The sequence below is a fragment of the Mustela erminea genome, chromosome 16 (genome assembly GCF_009829155.1).
Source record: "Mustela erminea isolate mMusErm1 chromosome 16, mMusErm1.Pri, whole genome shotgun sequence".
Lineage (NCBI taxonomy): Eukaryota > Metazoa > Chordata > Mammalia > Carnivora > Mustelidae > Mustela > Mustela erminea.
In genome coordinates, this window is record NC_045629.1 from 74842775 (window position 1) to 74866580 (window position 23806).

Sequence of the window (23806 nt, forward strand, 5' to 3'; positions counted from 1 at the left end):
AACGTTATTAAGTGGTGACCTAAGAGAGGGCAGAGGAAGCTTCCCCAAGAAAGGCTCTCTGAGCTAAGAAAGAAGGAAGAGCACCTCAGGCAAGGGAGAAAAGAAACTCAGACAGCTCAAAGGCAGCAAAAGACAGGGTTCTTTCAAGGAATTGAATGAAAGTCATGTGACTTAAAGAAGGACAAGGGGAAGATGGCAGATCTATGGGTGGGTCACTGAGGGAATTCTGCCTTTGTTTTAAGAGCAATGGAAGCTACTGACGTTTGCTGAAGGCTTCTAAGCCATCATCATATGGACTGGAAAATGTTGAAAGCAGATGCAGGAAGGCTGTTGTGATTCAGATGAGGAACAGTGTCTCCTGTACCAAAGTGGAAGGAGCATAGACAAAATGGGTGGCCTTGAGGATATTCCAGAGGCAAACTTGTCAGGAACTTGCAGCAGACTGGCCATAGGGACCAACAGAGAGAGAAGTGCTGGGGTGCCTTTGGGCTTTCTGGCTCAGGTAGCAGCAAGGATGGATGCCAGACCCCTACCTTCCTTGAGGTGGAAATCCACAAAGAGGACAAGGACAGGGGAGCTGCTAGATGTAAATACCCAGAACTCCTTTATGAGACTGAGGTTTCTGGGACTTCTCTCCTTTTTAGAGTCCAATTATTCTACATCTAACCAATTATTTATAACATCGAGCCACAGAGTCATAAGCTTCAAACCAGAAGGGATCTAAAAAATCGTTTAGCTCAACCCCTTTCCCTTTACCCCAAACCCCTGAAGATGGGCAGCTGGCCTCTGCAGGACACCTCCAGCGATGACTTTTTAATCTCACAAGGCCGTGTTCAATTTCAAAGAGCTATAAATAGGAAAACATTGGTGTCTTCCCTTAGGAAATAGTCCCTCGTGTCTTCTCCAGCCATAATTATTGCCTGCCATTTACCCTAGTCCTATAAATTATATATCAGATGACACAATATGGGATCTGCATCTTTTCATTCCCCAAATCTGAACTACAGAGCAAAAAAAAAAAAAATCACAAAATAAAATGGGTCTCTTGTCTTAGATGATCAGATCATCAAGTGTAAGAGTTGCAATGTTATCTTGAAGAGCAGACATTAGTTTATTGGCTGATATACCATGAATACATCTTGCAGACAGTATTGATTTGGATGCTGTAATGGAGACCAAAGATAACAGTAGATTAAACACACTTGGAGTCCATTTCATGTCACATAAAAAAATACCTAAGGATGAGTAGTCTACGGGTGGTATAATGACCTCAGAGCATTTGTAGTGTCCTAGGATTCTGATTTCTTTGTGATCCACAATACTACTCTGTGGCTTGCATCCTCAACAGCTCCTCATGTTCCAAGATGGCTGGTGAAGGTGCCATTGTATCTGTTCATCAGGCAGGAAGATGGCTAAAGGAGGTAGGGTGGGCAAAAAAAAACACAGTCCTCCCAGATGAATGAGGCATCTTTTCAAAACTTTCCAAAATCCTTCAACAATGAGTACCTCTATTTTATTGGCTACCCTTAGGTACAAAGGAGGCATGTCTGTGTGCATGCACACACACACACACACACACACATACACACACTCCCGCCAACTCCTCCCATATATAAACGCACATTATATACATTACCTCCCAAGATAAAAATGTGGCTCTACATACAGGGAAGAAAGGACAATGCATATTGCAACCACCCAGCAGTCTCTAAACAGCACTATGCAGAAACCTGCCCCAGATAGAAAGATAATATCCTCAAATGGCTTATCATTTTAAAGCATGTGAATCAATAGAGGGTAACTCAGAATCACACGGGCAACTAGGTCTAGATTACCCTCCAAAAGCTATTTATTTTTATTTATTTATTTATTTATTTATTTGTTTGTTTTCAGCGTAACAGAATTCATTGTTTATGCACCACATCCAGTGCTCCATGCAATACATGCCCTCCATAATACCCACCACCTGGGTCCCCCAACCTCCCAACCCCCACTCCTTCAAAACGCTCAGATTGTTTTTTAGAGTCCATAGTCTCTCATGGTTCATCTCCCCTTTGAGATAATTAGAATGGCCAAAACTAGCAAGACAGGAAACAACGTGTGTTGGAGAGGATGTGGAGAAAGGGGAACAGAAGCTATTTATTTTTGCTAGAAGGGACTTGGGTAAAACGGGCTTGGTCTGCATAGTTTAATAAATTGTATAATGATCCTTTGCTTTTCCTTCTGGTATAGCCACTAATCCAGTCTTGAGGACAAATGGTGAAATGCGAAGTTATGAAAACTTTAAGTTCTTCTTAGTTTCTTCCCTAAAAGTTAGTTCTACTTTGGGCATATAAGGTGTGCACAGAACACCAGGTAAGGAAGTGTACCGTTTCTCATATCTTTATAGTTTCAGGGTATGAAACCCATTGCAGGTGCTTGCAGAGACCATACTGGAGGCAACCAGGTATCAATGGATAAAGTTTTCTTTCTTGCCTTTTTGCCCTGAAAATATAAATGGCTTGAGGATAGGAAACGGATCTTCTTTGAAATTGCAGTCTTCAAGTTCAGCACATGGTAGACAGTTGAATGAAAGAAACATGCTCTATTACATGTGAGTAAACATTTATTTCAATGGCAGCTTGTTTACTTCAATGTGCAGAGGTGTGGTGGTGGGAGTCAGCAGGAACCCATGTATGGTTAGAAACAAAGAAGCTTGAAGCTGAATCCTCACTTGGCCACACACATTCTGAATAACTTCAGTGAAATTAACCTCTGAACTTCAATTTCTTCATTTGAAGAATTGTAACCACAATTCTACTACAGTGCAGGAATACCCTTAGGAGTGGATAGGTTTTGTGTGAAGCCATATAATGGCTCTGTCTTTTGAAACATCTATGTTAAGTTCTCAAAAGTCAGAGGTTTGGAAGAGGTCTTCTAAAGGAGTGGTCCTCAGATGCTGTTGGAGGGCAATCTTGGTGGTGCCTTACCTGGTGGGGCAGAGCAATGCAGGAAGGAGACAGAAAGAATGGACCTCCCTCCCCAACAATGCCATGGCTCTTTCCTTATTTTCATGTTTTATTGCTTAGTCTAGTTTGAAAAAGGGATTCCAGCTATTCTAAGATTCTTTTCTGTCTTAATTGTTGGAGGGAACTTGATGTTTACTATGAGTTTTCCTGCTAATTTTATTGACAATCGATTTATTCTGCTGTCATTTAATGGTTGTTTAATATTGGAATAGGTTCACAGTTTGAATCCTGTCTGTGTGCATGAAAAAGTAGTTTACTAACTAGGTTTTAAAATGGTCTTCTCAGCCTTTTTACTTTCAAATTACCTTGAACCAAGGTCTTTTTGCAGGATATCAAATGAACATTTGTTTCCCCCTTCCATAAAATTAGGAAGGACTTTCCATAAGAGAAAGTTGGGTGTGGTTTTCTGTAGGGAGACACAGCAGCAACAAGGGGAAGATGGCTTCTTTCCTTTATAAAAATGTTATAAATACACGGCAATAGGGTGATCTCTAATGACTAGTGCTTTTGTTCATGAAAGGAACATAGGCGTAGCAGTGGGTAGCCTGAAAGTTAGTGGACATCCGCTCATCCTGGGTGCAGTTTTGCTCCCAATTATTGCTCCTAATTTTCACAATGATCATCACTGATAAAAGTGGCAGGGCCCTCCAATTTCACCCACCATTCAGGCAGCCAACCTGCAGCTGCTGTCCTGTGATGGGCAGAGCTCCATACCAACCCCAGAGCAGGACAGTCTGCTGCCTGTGACTACAGCAAGCGGGATCCATTTATGTTACAGAAGCAATACTACTACTACCCAGTGCTTGGTGACTATTGCTTCTCTTTTCATGACCTTTCATATTCTCCAGCTCCCTCCATACGGAAAAACAGTGAAATTCTTGACAAGAGGAATCTCATTGTCATCTTGTTACTGATGAAATGAATAATGGAGAGCAAGATTAAGTGAATTCCTCCAGGCCCCAGTGTCTATTTCCTGGGGTCTACAGACAAAGAAGAGGGAGCCACAAAAGCCAGACCGTCCAGTTTGTCGATACTCAGGCGGCTAAGTGCCCAGTTCAATTGCGTCTGGGTAACACCAACATAAAATGGCTTGTTGATCACAGCAGACATTCCCATTTTGCAAAAGCCAGATAGGCATTTCTGACAAGCACCACAAAGTCACTAATTAAATATTCAAAAGAAACAATTGTCTGTCAATTAAATATCTCCATCACTATTCCCTTTGAAACAAATTGAATTGCTAAATGACATGCAATTTTACAACTCATGGTGTCAATGTAATTAAACCATGAGGAGAAATTAAATATTAAATACCACCTAATAAGTAATTCTCTCAGTATGTGCTAAATCATTATTCATCATAGTCGTCTTCCTTTTCAGAGGTCACAGACCTCCATAAGCTATGTTTTCTATAAGAATTGCCATGATCTGATCTTGGGAGCCAAACAAACCAGAAAAGCATACAAATCCCCACATTCACACTTACTGTAACTCGTGGGAATAAAAATTTTATAGTTGTGAGGAACCTCAAAAATCATTACATGGTGACAGACTGAGAGCTGTGAGGAATTCATTCTGAGGCCGAGACAGGTGGAGTCTGCACAAAATTTCGCCACCACACCACAGCAAAACCACACAATTTTATATTGGATGTAAAATCTGAGGTCAGTCTTTTGACCATGGTTACATCAATCAATACAATGTGTGGTCCCCTGGCTCCATGAAGCAAGAACATTGTTAGAAGCATTGCTACCATCTGGAATACAAATTTTGTTTATCCTCTTCTTTATTACTTTTAACTCCTTGCCTTTGAAACTAGCAGTGTTAATTGAGATAAAGTAGCCTTAAAAGACCATCAAATCCAGGGGTATCTCTGAAATGACACAAATGTGGCTGAGAACCCCTTATTAGCGCTATGACCAAAAGGGAAATAATGTGATACTCTGGGCTCATCATCTTTTGCGACGAGAAGGGAAGCAGCCATACTCATGCTAAGGCAATGGTTCAGGCATTTATTTGGGAAGCCTCTGCTGTGAGCTTGCCTTGGAATGTGTCAATGTCTAGCCCAGGAATATACCCAAGGATGGAACCTGTCCTCAGAGAGCACATGTTTTAGTAGTAGAAACAAATAAAGATGCCATAGTTCCAATTTTACCCACCAACTCCCATTCCCCTCTCAGGTCTTAATCAGGAATAATTTCCTTATCTCAGCCCAAGTCAGAAACCAGGGCCAGGAGAGGCTGAGCCAAGCTAGATGCGTAAGATTCACTATGTCACAGGGTTGGCTCCTGACAGCAAGTGCGTCTTTAAACTGTACCCGGAGGCCTTCCTGGCCTCATCCTAGTCATAGCCTGGCACCAAACATGTCACTTGGCTTAAAAGTACTTAACTCAGTTTGAAATGAGTCACATGCTTAGGTCATTATTTGATTGATGGCTGGCTTTCACTCTAGATTAGAACCCATTTACTAGCAGGACCATGTGTTCTTGTCCTCACCACGCTACCCCACTGCCTGCATCCCACCCCCCAACACACACACACAGTGGTCCTCCATACATATCTGTCAGAGGAGGGGCTAAATAGAAGTAAGAACTGATAAACGATGGGGAGGGGGTGTAAAGAGAACTAGGAGAGCCCAGACTCAGGGACCTAAGCCCACCGTGGAGTGTCAGAGAAACCATTGCAGAAAAGATGGGGTCTGTGCTGAGTTCCAAAGCCTTTCTCCGCAAATTAGATCTCCAGGCTGGCAGCATACAGCAAGAACCTGGGCACTCACTGGAAATGCATACTTTTGGGAACCCCCTCCCTAAATCCAAAGGATGTACCAAGACCTCCAGGTGATTTCTATGCATTTTGAAATTAGCAAGCATTGATCTGCCTTACACAGGTGTTTAGAAAGGTAAAGCCCAGGAAAGGACCCCTTAAGGCAGAGGACTCCATGGAAAAAGTGGTCAGTTTTAAAAATTAACTTATGATAAAAAAAAAAATGTATTGTGTAATTCTATGAACCAGCCCAGATCTAAATATTCTAAATATTCCAAATATTCCCTGTCTTTTTCATCTCCTCAATAAGCTTCTGGTCTAGTGTTGTTATAATTCCTATTTACAGCTGAAGAAAGTGAGGTGGAGAAGGACTCAGCGTCTTACTGGTGTTCTTAAGTTACCACTGGCAATTAACCCTCATCTTACCCTGGGCTCACACTCAAGTCGTCTCCTGTGATTTGGGTGGGTCTGGCTTATGGCAGCCTTCAATACATGTACTTTCCCCACTGAAAGAGTCTTGCCAAATTCCATAGTGTCTGTCCACTCCTTCTCCCTTAAATATCTCATCTGAGCTCCGATTCTCAAACAAACAAGCACACGTGATTCTCTGATGAAACAAATGACATTCGTTTTTAAGCTGGCACGTGTCTTGGAGGAGAGCCACAGAGGAAGTTTCCTCAGCTGGTGATCCTACTGGCAGACAGGAAAGGGACAAGATGACAGAGGAGCTGCCCCAGAGAGCAGACACAGGGGTAAGCCAGCACAAGGTGTCCGGAAACTGGGGATGGGTTCAACTGTGGAACTTACTCTCAGGCACGAGGGGTGAGATTACTTGACTTTGTTAGGCCTACTCCCTGGTGGGTGGAGGGGTAGCTTGGAGGAGCACAGGGAATGACATAGTTGGGTGATCATGGGGGCTTCCCTGGAACAAAAAGGAGGAGGAGGATGGCGAGCTATAGACCGAGCCCAGTAATGGAAGACAGTACCATCAGGAATTCACACAGGAGTTGGGTGGGAGTCTGATGATTTTTGATTTGTTGAGATTGAGATGCCTGTGAGACCCTTAACTGGAGGTGCCCAGAAGGTCACTAGATGGCCTGGTCTTAAACTTAGCTGAGAAAACTGGGCTAGAGATACAGGCTTAAGAGTAAGCAGCACCTAGATCCATGGTCAGTAATGGAGGGAGGGAGGGATTGTGCAGGGCAATGCGTGGAGTGAGGTGACGAGGAGACACATGGAATGGAAATTTAAGGAGCCCCAACACAGAAGAAAAGAATTGAAATCTGAGAAGCAAGAGAACATCAGCCATACTAGACACAACCATGACTCGGGACAACCTCTGCCTTAGAGAAGGTCATGGCCCGGCTGGCAAGAAAAACATGGAGACCAATGACAGCAGCATGTGGCAGGACAGATGGGCAGGGAAAGGGTGATGGCATCAGAACAGCAGGAATACCTAACTTGGTCTGGGGTCCTGGGAACCCTTCATGATCTTGAAGTTTCTCTTTGCTACTTACAAAACTCTTTAAGCATAAAGATACTTGTGGCTGGGCGCCTGGGTGGCTCAGTGGGTTAAAGCCTCTGCCTTCATCTCAGGTCATGATCCCAGGGTCCTGGAATCAAGCTCACGTTGGGCTCTCTGCTCAGCGGAGAGCCTGCTTCCCTTCCTCTCTCTCTGCCTGCCTCTCTGCCTACTTGTGATCTCTGCCTGTCAAATAAATAAAGAAAAATCTTAAAAAAAAAAAATTTGTGGCTGAAGAAGCCAAGGCCATTTGGCCAAAGTCGCTGGAAAAAAACCATGGTAAAAATAGGATGAGAATTTGTTTTAAGGAAATGTACTTACAAGGTTTCAAAAATATCTCTAACTGTCCACTGGCAGAGCTCAGAGTTGGTCTCTGACTGAAATGGTGTGGCAGGACCCCAAGGACTGCTTTACGATACCATTATTCACTTGGTAAAAGGCAAGACCTGTATCTATCTCTTCAATAGGGAAGGAGGAGGACTATGTTCATTGGAAACTGACTGTCGGGGCCATGAACACATTTTCCCATGTGCTGCCCACCACCAGTAGGTGAGGAAAGCTCACCCAAAAGAGGGGAGTTTCACTTTGAACTTAAAAGAAAACAAGCTTGCTAATCTTGATTTTGACTTTGTTTCTTGAACTAATTGACAGTATAAAGGAATCAAGTGGGATAATGCCAAAAATGGAAGACTTAACTCAAAACCTTTTTGGGAACTTCAAAAAGACTGTTTTTTTTTTTTTTTTTTTAAAGATTGTATTTATTCATTTGACAGACTGAGATCACAAGTAGGTAGAGAGACAGGCAAAGAGAGAGAGGAGGAAGCAGGCTCCCTGCTGAGCAGAGAGCCTGATTCGGGGCTCGATCCCAGGACCCTGGGATCATGATCTGAGCTGAAGGCAGAGGCTTTAACCCACTAAGCCACCCAGGTGCCCCAAGAAGGCTGTTTTAACTGCATTGTGTTCCAGTATCTAAAATCAGGCTTGATCTAAGCAATGATCTATATACCATGCTCCGAAAAGTGAACCAGTTTTGTACAATTCTCTCCCTTAAAATGAGGCAGACTTGCCCCGCTGGTGCGGAGTGTCAGAAAGGAGGTCTGAAAGTGGAGAGCTCCTTGCCCATAGCTGTACCTGTATGGAGCAGGTGAACATTGACTAGAGACCAGAAGTCAGGCCAAAGGAGCCATCTGGGCTGTGCTCAAGGACACTTGAGTAAGGTGTTGATGTTGGGATTCAGAGCCAAGGTACTGAAGAACCAAGAAGGAAGTGAATGAGGTGAGCCCTGTGTTGGACTCTTACTTTTTGACCCATTTAAAATTTTCACAAATGGACAAACACTTAATGGATATTCTACGTATCTAACTCTCCCACCTCTTTCTCCTTTTTCTTTCTTTTTTGACTTAAATGATCTAGATGATCACTTGGGATTTTTCTTCATGTTGTCTACTATAACTTTTTAAACACACATCTAACAAAAACACCGCTTGGGGCTTCCAGCCCAAAGCCCTTCAGAAAGAGGTAACTTTTGATGTGTTTTCTTGTTTCTCACTGACCTCCCTTTCTGTCCTGTCTTATTTTTTAGAGAAACTAATTTCTCTTCTCTCACTGATTACTCATTCCCTGCTGATAACTGTGTGATTCAGGGGGTGGGCAGGGGAAAGGAGGGAGTCATGTAGCATTCATTCATTCCATTCGTTTAAAAGTACTGTGCTCAAAACTGTTTCATGGGCCAAGTGCTCTGCTACATGCTTGGAACACAGAGGTAAGACACTGCCCTTGACCTCAAGGGGGCTCCCAGGGAATGTTAGGACATTGCTCTGACAGAGGACAAAGGCAGGGTGTACAATGTACGAAGGAGAGGTTATTAAGCTTTGCCTAAGCACCTGGTCTGCCTACCTGTGGGTGGGGATGGGTTTCCTGGAGCTCCCAAGTTTTTAGCTGGGGTCACATTAAACATGGACCAACTGGGCATGCCCAGAGCTGCAGACCAGCCTGACCCTTGCCAGCACGAGGCAGACACTCCCTCCTGCCACATCGTCCAGTCTAGGCTTGGGATGTATTCAGTTTGTGGTAAGAAACTACTTAAGTAATCGATCCTTTAGCCCTTTCTTGGGTCCCCGTCCACTTTCTTCACTAAGATGGAACGTCCATACCCATCCATAATGTCTTCTGGAGTCTGACCTTTCCTTTCACACAACTCCTAAAAGAAACTCACCACACCTTTGATTTTTCATGCTTTAGAGGTCTGTAGGAAAAAAAAAAAAAAGCCAGAGAGTTGTATCTATATAAAATATTTACAGAATGCAGTGTTCTAGATGTGTATTTTCTGAAAGATTTATTTATTTATTTGAGATAGAGAAAGAGAAAGAGAGAGAGCGAGGGAGAGGCAGAGGGAGAATCTTTTAGGAAGACTCTCCATTGAGCAATGAGCCTGAGGCAGGACTTGATCTCACCACCCACGAGATCATGACCTGAGCTGAAACCAAGAGCTGGATGATTAACTGGCTGAGCCACCCAGATGCCCCTCCAGACATGTTTTAAGAACCAAGTACAAACCTCTCTACCTCTGCACCCAGAGTCACAAACTCCCTCCCAAATTGCATTCAAGAATTACCCTCATTAGAGCAACAGCCTTGACTATCCAGAACACAGTTATTTCCCAGAACCTAGAACCCAACAGGCAGTCACAAAGATTTGTTGAACAACCTTTCTATTCGATCCTCATTCTCCCCTTCTTCCTATGCAATCCTGAGTTTTTGAGATGCAGTAAAATCTCATCTATTTTTGCCACCCTCTCTTACCCATGGAGGGGCTATGTGTCAGTATTCTGGTTCCAGAAATGTAAGTAGATGTTATTGGGCAGGGATCCCAGAAGAGCTCCTAAAAGGGCAATCTATTCAGTTGACAAATGTTCGTCGACCATCTTAACCTTTGCCTTTTGCCCTCTTCTTTTTCCTGCCTGCAAAGAGGGCATGGCGGCTTGGAGAAGAACACCCAGTGGCTTTCAACTGACCTTAAGGAAAAGTCTTTCTGGTATGAAATCTACTTTAGGCCATCCCTGATGGGTTGTTGTACAAATTTCCTTTGAAGAATCCCCATGACAGGGAGGTCTTCACTTCAAAAAGCAGCCCCCCAGGCAGGTCTGTTTGTTATAAAATCTTGGCTTTAGATGAACTCAAATCTCTCATACTATAGTGACCATCAGTTGATCTTTATTCTGTCCCAGGGGAGACACGTAAAATAATGAGTCTCTCTTCACTGTGATAGCACCCCACATATCTGAGAACATCCACCATATCTCTTCTACATCCTATATCCCTAGGCTTCTAATGGTTCTTCCTTTTTACTTGGTCTTGTTCTATAAATTGTTTATGCTGCATCTCATCTTCCCATGTTCTAAGTTAAAGAAATACATATATTTTGATTATGCACCCCCTAATCCTTGGCCATCCCTGTTTTATAAGCAATCGTGTGTATTCAGCATGTAATTGTAAAAAGAAAAAAAAAAAAAAGATTTTGAAATGGTTTCCTCCAGTCAGCTGGAAAGCTAGCTGACACAGGATAAGATGTATTGTTTACCCAAGGAAATGGTGACAGATCTTGTTTTATGTGAAAATTTCATACCGGTAAACATTCTACATTGAGAGGGCAGTTTTTAAAATTTCCTCCTAAAAAAACCCATAAATGCGATTTGATTTCCCATCTAGCTCATGTCCCTCACCATGCATAATTTTATCATTTCCTGATTTGGGGGAATTTTGTGCCTCAAAGACATTATGACATAGGGGTGCCTGGGTGGCTCAGTAGGTTAAGCCTCTGCTTTCAGCTCAGGTCATGATCTCAGGGTCCTGGGATCCAGCCCTGCATCGGGCTCTCTGCTCAGCAGGGAGCCTGGTTTCCCCCTCTCTCTCTGCCTACTGCTTTGCCTACTTGTGATCTCTCTCTCTCTCTGTCAAATAAATAAATAAAATCTTAAAAAAAGAAGACATTATGGCATAAAAGACAGGAGGACATGGGGCAGAAGGGGAAGAAACTCCCAGGAGGTAAGGAACGTGTGAGATATTGCACCTATGAAAATACATGATCTTGGGATGCCTGGATGGCTCAGTGGGTTAAAGCCTCTGCCTTTGGCTCAGTCATGATCTCAGGGTCCTGGGATCAAGCCCCGCATCTGGCTCCTGCTCAGCGGGGAGCCTGCTTTCTCCTCTCTCTCTGCCTGCCTCTCTGCCTACTTGTGATTTCTGTGTCAAATAAATAAATAAAATCTTAAAAAAAAAAAAGAAAATACATGATCTTGCGAATTGAAATTCAAATATCAAATCACAGATATCCAAGAAACAAAGACTGGCAGGTTTATCTGACAATGCATTGAGTTATAACCCCAGTTCATTGGTTGGGGAGGTGGTCACATGGTTGCATTTACAGATAGCATAGCTTTTATTCCTACCAGCCTGTGGCCTGGCCTCCCTCGGAATGTCTGGCAACTCAGTGGTTAATTAATCTACCTTGCTCTTTCTGTACCCTGCAGGGCTGACGGTGAATTCTTGCAGTGAGAAGATCTAGCTCCCAAGAGCTGCTTAACTGACCTGACTCCTTAAAATAGGCTTTCATAAACAAAACGCACATGATATAATTTGAGTGTGTAAGTCCAATTACATTTCCTGGGAAAGCATAGGGCAGATGGTCGAGGTGTCCACTGCTCTGCCGTGGCTGGCTGGGGGAGGTGGCATTCCTACACTCAGGCCCCGAGAAAAGCCAGTCACAAAATTACCTCCAGGAGCCATCCTCTTGCTTAACTAAGGTTCAAAGCTATGTACCATAGAAACCTGCCAACCTTGTTTCTGTTACCTAGATTTCCAGCCCAGAGAAAACAAAGAACATGCTTCACAATCCATACTTCAGGGATGCCTGGGTGGCTCAGTGGGATAAAGCCTCTGCCTTCAGCTCAGGTCATGTTCCCAGGGTCCTGGGATCGAGCCCCACACCGGCCTCTCTGCTCAGCAGAAACCTGCTTCCTCCTCTCTCTCTTTGCCTGCCTCTCCATCTACTTGTGATCTCTACCTGTCAAATAAATAAATAAAATTAAAAAAAAAATCCATACGTCAGGTGAACTGATAAGTTGTCCAACTGAAGATTCTGGACCTGCTGGTTTCTTGAAGGGTTACTATTGTGCCCACTTGTGGGGAAGAGGAAAGTGTTGAGAGGAATACTGCAAGCGTCTCTTATGTTCTGAAAATAAACCCATGTAGGATCAACTAAAAGAGATACACTTGTGAAATGAATAAATTAGCATCCCAAGAAATATTTAGACAACAGTGAAATGTCACGGCAGCATGATTGTAGTAGTATCCTCTGATTACACGTTACCAGAAGCACTGAACGTGGGATAAGCTTTTTTTTTTTTTTTTAATCTTTCCTTTTTATACTTGGTTTCACTTATTTTTGATGAGCTCTTACAATGCCATCAGTCATCAAGGTGTAAATATGACTAATGCATTTGGCCTACTTAGCATGACATTGCAGCAGCTGCACCAGAAGGAAAAATCCTCCCAGTCTTCCCGGTTATGATCTAATTATGCTCTGACCCACCGATACCAGTCAGGTGACATTACCGGATATGAAGGAAAACAAATTCATCATTCAGTCTTGCAGCGCACACAACTTACAGTCATTTTACAACTGTCTCTAAATACATAGGCACCAAGCCTATCTGCAACTCTAGGGCCAAGGGGTACAGGACAGGGCTGAAGGGATTTAACTGGTCACTCCAGCAGTCATTAAAAATATCCTTTGCAAAGCCTACATCTCTATCTCTAAAAGAAAAAAAAAAAACGGTGAGGGGAGGAAGGAAGAGATTGAAGTAGGAAAGGAAGGGTTGGGGGAGGGGGGTAGGATTAGAACCAAAAAGGACAGTGTCTGGGCATTTTTCACAAGAAAGAAAAAGTAATATTTCCATTTCCTTGCATTCAGAGGAAACTCTTGGGAATGGTGACAGTCAAATCTCATTTTGAAACACATTTTCCAAGACTGCAATTAGTTTTTTAAGCCTATACGAATTTGCTGAAGGAAAATGTACAGAAACGGATGTATTTGGAGTTTTAAAAAAAAATGCACACCATAACTAGCAAGGTGCATTAAATAGAAGCCCAGTTACACTCACTTAATGGATATTTTCTGTTTTGAAGTAAGCACTTACATTGATACTAACCACCAAATTGGGGTGATTTAAATTACATGCCATTTGGTGTATGTGCATTAAGTAGTCCTACAATTCCTTTGATTTGATTTGAGTTAGCAGATTTAGACAAAAAACACAGAATATACACTTAAGTTTAAATTTCACAAATGAGGGGAGAGATATTGATGATTCTATTATACTGACTCTATGTTTACTGTGAAGCCAATCCTTCATGTAAATAATCAGAAATACATTCTTTATATGTTTTAAAGATTTATTTATTTTGATCGAGAGAGTGAGAGCATGTGTGTGAACACCCACGGGAGAGGCAGAGGGAGAAGGAGAGAGAGAGAGATCATCTCAAGCAGACTGCCCCCTGCTGAATGAGGAGCCACTGTGGGGCTGGATCTCACAACCTTGAGACCATGACCGAGCGGAAATCAACAGTCAGACACTCCACCAACCGAGCTACCCAGGTTCCCCTAAGTCAGTAGGAATGCATTTGAAAGCATGTACAAAGGCCGCATCTCACCTGACCCCCACCAGCTCATACCATTAACCACTATATTACCCAGTACAAAATGAATTTTCTCCCAAAGGATTTTTTAAAGGCCAGATTAAGCTAAAAGTCCCTCATTATTAGTCAAATTTAATGATCATGATTTAATTAGTATTTTTTTCTGGCTCTAGCCTCTATTGTTTGATGGGATTTGTGTAAGACCGTAAAGAAAATGCTGCATGGAAATTCAGATCTGACAGCATGACCTTGAGCACTACCTCACCTGGATTTGCATACCTGGCTGCTTTTGCTCCTAGAGTTATCTTGGAGAAATCACCTTTACTCTGACACTTCTGCTTATCGGCCTCACCAAGAGGTACAGAAGACTAATTAGCCACCAGCTTTAACATTTCAGAATCCCCGAGGGGAAATATAATGCAGCTATCTTTCTGGTTAAATATTGCTGCCTCTCAGTTTTCCAATAACTAAATGATCTTCACCACTTTATCACTAATGAGCTGAAGAATGAGAACAAGATGAGTTTCAAATGTTAGGTAGCTCACATTACCATCACTGGCAATTAAGATAGAGTAAAATGCAAATTACAGTGACAGTTTTTAGGATTTACCTGAGCCACGAAAGAACCTAGCAAATAAGACCCCAGTATTAATATTTTATCCATACATATTCCTTGATTTTGTAATCAAGTTTTAGATGGATAAAGTGAACTGACAGGATAAACAATTTAAGAGGTGGAGAAAAAAATCCGTGTCATCTCTGGACAAAGGCACTACTATTGGCGACTTGAATGATGTCCATGAAGCAGATTTAACTTGAGGTAGATGAAGTATCCCGATGAAGGAATGGCTGCAGCCCTCTTGTTACCTATAACTGAGCTTTGTCAGGGTGGATAGAAAACCCTTTGAACTGAGCTCTGAACCTTCTGAAAGTTCCTCATATCTCCAATGCCACTTGGGACCTAGAACATACATGGGTGATTCCATATAATAGGAATTCTATATAATAGGATAATGTATCTTATTATATAGGATAATACATTATCCTATTATATAGGATAATACCCCTTAGTTTGGGTGGGAAGTCTATGAATTAAGTCTAACGGTTCACTGAATGGAGAAAACATAAGTTATCTCTGTGCTGATGGCAAGGAACCTCTTGGGTAACCCTTTTCCAGTTGTATCTTGTGTCCACAGTGGAAAGCATATGATGATTTAAATGAACACACGGCCCTGTCTCTTCACATAGGGCATCTGTGGAGATTTGCAGCTTGGTTGTTACCCTGTCAAATCGTGGATGTAGTTTCCACAAGGGGGAAAAGAACAGAAACAGATTCTCATAGCTTGGGTTAGGCAAGGGAAGGCAATCATTGACTCATTTGTTACTTTTGAAAATGGCATTTTCAGTAAGTGAAACAGTTGCTGAGGTGTGTTCACTTTACACTCTGATGTAGCTTCTTGCTTCTTGAAAATGCTAAGTTAAATGTGAGCCATTCTCTGATGGGAATCAAGATGAATGCGGAGAAAGATGATATTCCAGCATCAACGGCCTTCCCTTGACAAGTTGGTATCCCGCTGAGCAAGATGATGAGCTAGCCACAAAAAGCCTATGCCGAGAAATTCAGACATTTTTCTCTCATGGTTTCCCTTTGTTTTATTTTTTTTTTTTTTCATTAAATGTTCATTCGTGTGCTATACTGGGTACTGCCCTCCTGAGTAGTGAAGCAGGTACTCCTTAGTCTTGAGTCAATTCAAATTCAAATGTGGGTTTGGAAAGAAGCACTCAGAAGGTTTCTTAAGAAATGATGACTTTGGAGTTAGGATTTGAATCGTGTTCTCACCACTTGTTGGGCTCACTGTCTTTGGGATATCTGTTTAAAGTTCCCAGGAATTTGTTCTTTCTTCTATGAAATGAAAATGAAGGATACCATCTGTTTGACATCATTAGATGTGATAATATATGTAAAGGCCCTTAATTACTTGTAAAGCATTGGGCCAGTGTGAAGGATTATCATTGTGCCTTGGTTTTGCCAAAGGCGCTTATATATAAAATACTGCTTAATGCACATATAACTCACATGTGATTGTGCACATAGAAATCTTTTACCAGCGCAAGGTGAGGGGACTTGGATATTTTATAATATTACCTTTGCATTGGACAGTCTTTTTCATTCTGTGTGTGTGTGTGTGTGTGTGTGCGCGCGCACACGCGCGCTGAGTGCCTGCTGGCTGTCTGGCATTTTTCTAGGTGCTAAGGTTAAATTGGTAAACACATAGATGTCTATGCCCTTACGTGGTGTTTATGTTCCTGTGAGGGTGGGGGTGGGGGTGGGGGAAAACAGAGCAAATAAAAACAAATGAGATAATTTCAGAGAGTGAACGTGCTCAGGAGAATACAGAACAAGCCAAGCACTAGGGAACGGCATGTAAACGGAGTCCAGAATAATGAGAATGTCTCAGTCATGGAAAGACCTGGGAAAAATCATTTTAAGTGGCAGGCACAAAGGCTAAGAAGTGGGGAAAGAGCTCAGGATCTCTGAAAGAGGAGAAAGGTACTGTGTATTTGAAGCCTGAGGAGGAGAAGAAAAGGAAACATAATTAGAGAGAGAAGGAGCAACTGGTTTGTAAGGGGACCGAGTGACCCTGGTAAAGAGTTAGGGTGTTAATCTAATTGCTATAAGCGGTCATTAGAAGGGCATGCCTTGTGTGTTCCCAAACAGGGAAAACTAAAAGGTACCTATTCAAAAATCAGAGATGTTTTAAAAAGCAGTTAATTCTCCATGTCACCCACCTGCAAGATCTAAGGAAGAAATTTGGACCTCTAGAGGGCGCCAAAGGAAAACATTTTGTAGCCTAACCCACAAAGGTCTTTTCAGCACCTGAAGCCGGAGAAGAGCGCCCAGGCTGTTGGCTAGGAGTCGGCTAAAAGCTGACTCCACTGGGAAACCCCAGTTTACCTACAATTTCTACCCAAACAGAGAGTCAAATGAGCTTGGTTTGCATGTACCTGGACCTTGGTTTTCAAGTGAAGGACTGTTTATCATGGGATAGGAGTGGGAAGACATTTTGGGGTTATTTTTAATCTTCTCCCATCTGGTAGTATTTGAGTAGAGCATAAAACAAATATGAAGCCAAAATTTACTTTCTGGATTCATTTGGCAAGCAAAGCGTCTCTATACTTAGAACCTTGAAAATATTCATCATTTGCCACTTGGGATGTTGTTATTCTAAATACTATCCCAAACTCACTTGATGAAGTCTCTGCGATATGTGCTCAGGAAGGTAACCGCATGGAAAGCGGTGGGTGATGACCAATGGGATTTTCTGCAAATGAGCAGATACCTATCCTATATCATGAAAACAACTCACAGTGAAAAAAATAAAGGAAAAGAAGGAGGAGAAAGAAAATGAGGTGGATGAGATGCGGAAGGAGTCTGATGATGCGGCGATACAAAAAGAAGAAAATGCAAAAAGAGGGCTTGGAAGAAATTGAGATTTTCAAAGGCTAGCAAGGTTCAGAGCCATGTGTGATGACAGAGAAGCACAGTTCTGAAGACATATTTTACACAATCACAAATTGAGACTTTATCAGTTGGAGGTATTAAAGGCTCACGGTAATTTCAAGAAAGCATTCATTATCATCTTATTAAGGCCAAGTTCAGCTGGTCAGCCCTTCCTCACAGAGGCTCTCATCTCCCCATTTCATGCTTGATGATCACAGCCATGTACTTTATAACACTCTGCTCTGCCCAGGGAGACTTCAAAAAGCACCGTAAAAGCAGCCAACCAGACATGTAACCTGAGCAAATGGATATAGAGCCATCAGAGAAGAGCAAGAACCCAAAATGCACTAGAAGCCCAGAAGGTCGATGATGGGTAAAGGGCCCTATAGGTGCCAGCATGCCAGAAACCATGAGCAAATGTCAGATGTCGCACCTGGTTATTCAACGATGTCTTCAAACCCGAACACGAGGAAGAGGAGTTTTTAAGCTTCCAATAGAGCAAAGAGGCTGCGGCTGAGCCTGGAGCAGGAACATGCAAAGCAGGTTCCCGTCCAAGCACCTGTGTCAGCCTCCTGTGTGGAAACACTTCAGCTGACATGTTTCTCTCACTCTTATGGAGAAACCCCGAGATTTAATCTCCTGCTACCTATCAGACATTCGGCAAACAAAGTGTCGGACCATTAATTATCTACTGATTTTAATGAATTTCAACAATAAAGTCATCATCCATCTTCTCCTTCACAGACAATGGGAACTCTGTTCCCAGAAACACATCCCTACTTAACGGGAAAGACAGGAAGAAAGGAAGAAAAGAGATCAGAGGTCGGGTTCCACTTAAATATTTCAGACCATCTATATCAAAGTGCTCTTTATCAATTAAGCAAAACTTGCATTCTTTGCCAAAGACACTTCCCTCCCACCCTACCGGTCCGAGATGAGGCTGATCTATGCAAAGCACTGGGTTCAGATCCTATAATAAGAGAAGATATCCTCTAGGACCCCAAAGCAGTGAAGAATACCCAAGTAAAATACGTATCTTGGAACCGTCTGAAGGACTGGATGATATAAAATAGGTAGGGTTCCCACCAGCAATTGTTATGTGTTCAACAAACTCTATTGCCTTCCAGAACTGAGGGTCTGTGGCACAGAGATACACAGAAACCCAACTCTGAATCCCAGAGTCCCTTACCACATCCTGCTGTGACTCTTGTGAGTAAAAGTTGTTAAAGGAATGGGTCACCTTCTAAATCGGGATGCTTCTCCTCCTCTCTAGAGACTACAGACCCTGGGGGACGTGTGCAGAGGAGAAAGAAGGCTGTTTCTTAGCTGCTTGTCTGAGGAGAATTACTCACAGAAGCAGAAAAGAAGGGCAGGGCTGGAAGAAACTTTAGAGGTCATTTAGTTCCAACTCTACGATGAGCGAAATGCCATCCCACCAACACCGAGGACCTCCCAAGTAGGAGGCACTGTGCCAGGCGAGGAGAGGGGCCTTCCCGAAAGCTACTTCTAACTAACCCCGGGGAGTGGGCAGGGGAGGGGGAGAGCAAGGCAGGCAGGAGTTACCTGGTTGACGGAAATGACAGCTAGCCGAGGAATGGCCGCCTGCAGGGCCACCTGCAGCAGAGAGGTGCCCAGGCCAGCCAGGATGGCCCAGGTGAGCGGCAGCGGCAGCATGCTGTAGGTGGCGAACAGTGTGAAGAGAACGTAACCGATGCCATCACCCAGAAGCCCGTAGCCAAGGCCTGCAGCCAAGATCTGGGTGGTCATGGCCACCCAAGTGACCACGCCACTGTACTGCAGGTACGTGTGCGAGGTGGTGTCCTTCCTGACCACCACCAGGGCGCAGATCACCACCTCGATGCCAGTGAAGAAGCCCAGGAGAATGCCCTTGAGAGGGTCCATCGGGGCCGAAGCCAGGCTCAGGTGGAGGACCAACAAGGTGAGTTTGGTCAGCACGTCCAGCACATTCATCACCACCTCGGATTTGCGCCTCTGGCCCAGGAAATAGCGCTGGTAGAGGCGCTCCAGATCCCGGGACTTAAAGGAGTTGCGCAGAGTGGGGAAAATGACCCCTCGGTAGCTGTAGCCTCCGTTCAGGAAGAAATCCGAGTTGCTCGGGGCACAGTCAAGGTGCAGGAAGCCCAGATCACCCCCGCCCCCGCTGCCGCTGCCGCTGCCGCTCCCGCTGCGTTCCGGGAAGACTTTGGTGCCACCGGTACTGTGAGCTCTCTCCCCGGGGCCCAGCGAGTAGAGGGGCAGCGCCGATTCGCTGGACAGTTGCGCCGCGTGATGGTTGGGGCCGCCGCCTGCAGGGTCCGAGGCTTTGCCGGAGCCTCTACTCCCGCTGCCGCCGCCGCTACCCCGGTGTCCGTGAATGAAGCGCTGCTCGGTGATATGCCTCACCGCCGTCTGCCACAGCAGCCGCTGCGGCCGAGAGCCGCTCCCGCCGTCGCCGGCCGGGGGCGTCGGGTGGATGGTGTAGAGTTCCTCGCTGCCGCTTAGGCAGCGCACATCGGAGAGCTCCATGGCGCCGGGCCGCAGGCGGGGAGGCGCAGAGCAGGAAGGAGGCAGCTGGAGGGGAAGGGTCCCAAAGACCCCACCGCGGCCTGGCGCGAGCTCGGCGGAGAGCCCTGGTATCCCCGGCCGCCCGGTCGCGCGAGCCTTGAACAGGAGGCCCGCGCGTCAGGTCATAGTGCGCCCCGGGGCAAAGGGCGTCTGGAAGATCGCCGCAGACCCCTGCGTCCTTGCGCGCCGCCCTCCAGACAAACCGCGCAGCTGGGGTGCGAGGGTGGTGTCCACAGAAGCCGCGGCGCTTTGAGCCACGCAGCCCCCTTCTCGGGCTCAGGCTTCTCGGCCACTCCTCGGCTCAGCGTCTTGGCGCAGCCTTTGCTCTCCAAGAGGCGCCTGAGCGCCGTGCTCCTTTCTGCTGCGCGCCGGGTGGGTCCTGGCTGCGGCACTGGGCTCGGGACACCCACGACTCGGCGGCTGCAAGAGGACTGGCTAAGGGTAACCCGCTGCGGCTGCGGGTGCGAAGTTAGCCGCTGTGGCTGGAGCAGAGACCTTCGGAGAACTCCATTGCGCCGGGATGGGGAGCGGGGCGGAGCTGGGGGCGGGGGCAAAGAAGGGGGAGGTTTGGGGGACCAGGAGGTGGCGGGGTGCCCCGCGGAAGGTTGAAGAAGTGGTATCCTCGGGACTCAGAAGTCACCAAACAGTTAATTTGGAGCAGGGGGTGTGCTGAGGCCCCCTCCTCGGCTGATCTCTGGCTGTCTCCTCTTCCAGCTCGAGGACTGACCGCGCGGCGCTGGCGCTGGCTCTGGCCCGTCGCATCCCCCGGGGAAGGGGCGGGCGGCAGGGTCCCAGTCGCGGTTAGAAAGCGAGGCCAGCCCTTCCGAGGGGCCGGAGCCCACAGTTCCTATTCCCTTCACTTCGCTCTTCGGAGTCCATTTGGCCCGGAGCTGGGAGGCGGGGGCAGGGAAAAGTGGGGAGGGCTCCGAAGCCAACAGCTCTGAGATCGCTGAGAAGCCACCGGTGCGGATCCCTGACGCTAAGAACCGAAGCTTGGCGGGTGCGGCGCGTGTAAGGTTTGGATGAAGAGGGAGGCCGGAAACCGCGGGGAAGTCGACTGAGACGCCACGGGACCCAGGGACGCGCCTCGTGCCACCCTGGTGCTCTGAAGCGCGCGGCGGGCACCCGGCAGCGGGGAGGAATTTGGAGACCTGTCAGTTCGGTCAGACACCCGCCGGGACTTAAACCCGCCCTCACGCAAGCCACGCCTCCGGAACCGGGTGGGGGTGGTGGCGGGAAGCTGGCACCCAGATCTGTCCAGGACGCCCCAGGTCTTGGAGGTAGCAACACGCACAGGCCGGCGTGGGTGAGGACGACCACGGGCGCCCCGGCCTCCCCCCGCGCGATTATCCAGCGCTCCAGCTGGCCGCGCCGGCCGGTTCCTCCGCTATTCTTTTTTAGGCACTGGCTTGGGTCCTCGGCAGGTGCAGAGCCAGGACTCGTAGGCCGCTCTGCCCACGGACTCCTAAAGCCCAACGCGATGAAATAGAGGGTCTCCTTTCCGTCCTCCCCACCTGGGCATCTTTTGGTGATACCAGCTATTTGGCTTAAAGCAAGAAGCCGCAATTGTAGAGACGGCTTCTAGCAAGAGCATTTGCTACACCAGTCCCGAGGACTGGAGGGCTCGTCCTCTGAGTGCCGCGCACTCCAAGTTTCTCCCTGCTTACAATAGGAGGTGGGGGGTGGGGAACGTGGGGCAAAACATTTCCAGCAGCAGGCTCAAGCCCGGTTTCGCGCCCTCCGGGTTCCGCGCCCGGCCAAGTGGAAGCGCCCGGTCCGGGTGCGGCAAGTTAAGTGTGGTCGCGGCAGTCCCGAGCCCAGCTGCAGGTGGTGGAACCGCGGCGGCCGCCACGTCTGCCACCGCAACTGCGGCTGCAGCCGGTGGAGCCCGGGCCCTGAGCACAGTCAGCTGATGGCCAATGACGTCAGGCCCTGGGCGCTTTCTCGGCTCCCGGTGGCGTCCAGTGAAAGCCCAGAAGACCGCCTGGCTGTCCCCCTCAGCACTCCGGAATGAGAGATTTCCCCCGCCCTCCCGAGGAGAAACTCCCCTCTCTCTGCCTGCCCTGAGTGGGGAATGGCTTTGAATGGTTCCCTTCCCCAACCACATACTCTCTCTCTCTCCAGGGTTATTTGGGTTCACTGTGTCCCAGAAACACGAGATTTAATTCTTTCCTTTTTATTCTTTTTTATTCACATACATGGTTTTCGCTTTAAATCCAGAACTGGTCCACTGCCTGTACAGAGAATCCCAAGAGAGAAGACGACTGACATTTCCCCCTATCCCTTAACAGTAGATTTCTGGGATGTAATATACACCCTGAAAAACTCCTTTAATACTAGGCCTTTAGAGTTGTACTTGACCATCTCTCAAGAGAACAAAATTAAATGCTCAATTTTAAACAGAAAGAAGGTCGGTTCTACTTTTAAGCCGGTCTGTGGGTGAATTAACTTAACTATAAAGATCTCCCATGGTAGCTGTCCCACTCCCAAGGGGCTGGAGGTAAAGGGCAAAGTGCACTCCAAAACTCAGTTTTGAAGTTATCTAGACATGAACGAAATCAGTCCAGAAAAGAAACACTGCTTGCTTCTCCCTTTCTAAATTGCTTGGACTCACCTGCATCCCCAGGTCTCCTGAAATTCTGGTGGGTAATAAGTGTCTTGACTTGAGGAGGGAGCCCAAAGAGGGCAGAAGGCTGGTGGGGGAGGGAGGCAGGTTCCTGCAGACCCTATGCCAGAATGTGTGCCCAGCTGTATCCTCTCTCAGGCATTGCCCCAAGTCATTTGTGCTAATGACCGTATTAGTAAACTTGGCAGCGAAGACACCTCTTTATTTTCTCAATCTTTCTCCTTGGGAGCCTGAGAACTCAGCCTGAATAAATGAGGGGTTGAATGCAGATGGAACTTTCCTATGAAAATCCTCCTCCTGGACATATCACAGGATGATTTATTCAGCAACAAAGAAGGCATGCCAAGGAGGGGGAGATTGGACCCAATCAGATAAAATGACTCAGGCTGATGAATGAGCATAGCACGCTACATAAAAACAAAAAACAAAAAAAAAAAACAACCCAAAGAATTTAATGAACTCAGGTTGAAACTAACGTATCAGGGAGAAAACGTTGCATCTGGTCAACTGACTCCTCTGAAATTTCCTTTGCTGTTAAGGGATGTTAGAACAGGTTATTTTAAAAGCAGAGCACTGAAGACAATTGGATTCAGTTCTTCTTTTGGGGGTGACACAGTGCCATTCAGTCCTCAAAGCATTTTGTTTTCCAATGACAACTTTGCCTTTACACAAATTTTTTAAAAAATATTTATTTGTCACAAGAGAGATAGAGAGCAAGAGAGTGAACACAGGCAGACAGAGAGGCAGGCAGAGGCAGAGGGAGAAGCAGGCTCCCCGCCGAGCAAGGAGCCAGATGTGGGACTCCATCCCAGGACGCTGGGATCATGACTTGAGCCGAAGGCAGCCGCCTAACCAACTGAGCCACCCAGGCGTCCCGCCTTTACACAAATGTTGAAAAGTTTTTTGAAAGATGCAAACCACCAAATGATTATCACTTAAAACAAGTTAACATACTGCTTTGAGGCTACAATGGGCCTCTCATCATGCCTTTACTTGTCCCCTGTCTATTTATTATGAGTGGGTGTTGGCTATGTTCAGGGACAGTACTTCTCAAATTCACATCTTTCTGTACACGGAGGAAGCCTTCTCTTGGAAAGGCCCCGTGTCTTCCTCTCTCCCCCTGCC

At 45.9% G+C, this 23806-nt stretch overlaps 1 protein-coding gene across 3 annotated transcripts in view; it reads right to left on the reverse strand.

Moving 5' to 3' along the window:
- ADCY8 (adenylate cyclase 8) overlaps positions 1-21288 on the reverse strand; it is a 226567-nt gene extending 205279 nt beyond the window's left edge. For all 3 annotated transcript variants that reach the window (XM_032316633.1, XM_032316632.1, XM_032316631.1), the window contains exon 1: positions 19054-21288. In XM_032316633.1, the coding sequence (XP_032172524.1) occupies positions 19054-20016 (963 nt within the window). In that variant the 5' untranslated portion in view covers positions 20017-21288. The remainder of the gene's footprint in view (positions 1-19053) is intronic.
- Between the last annotated feature and the right edge of the window lie 2518 nt (positions 21289-23806).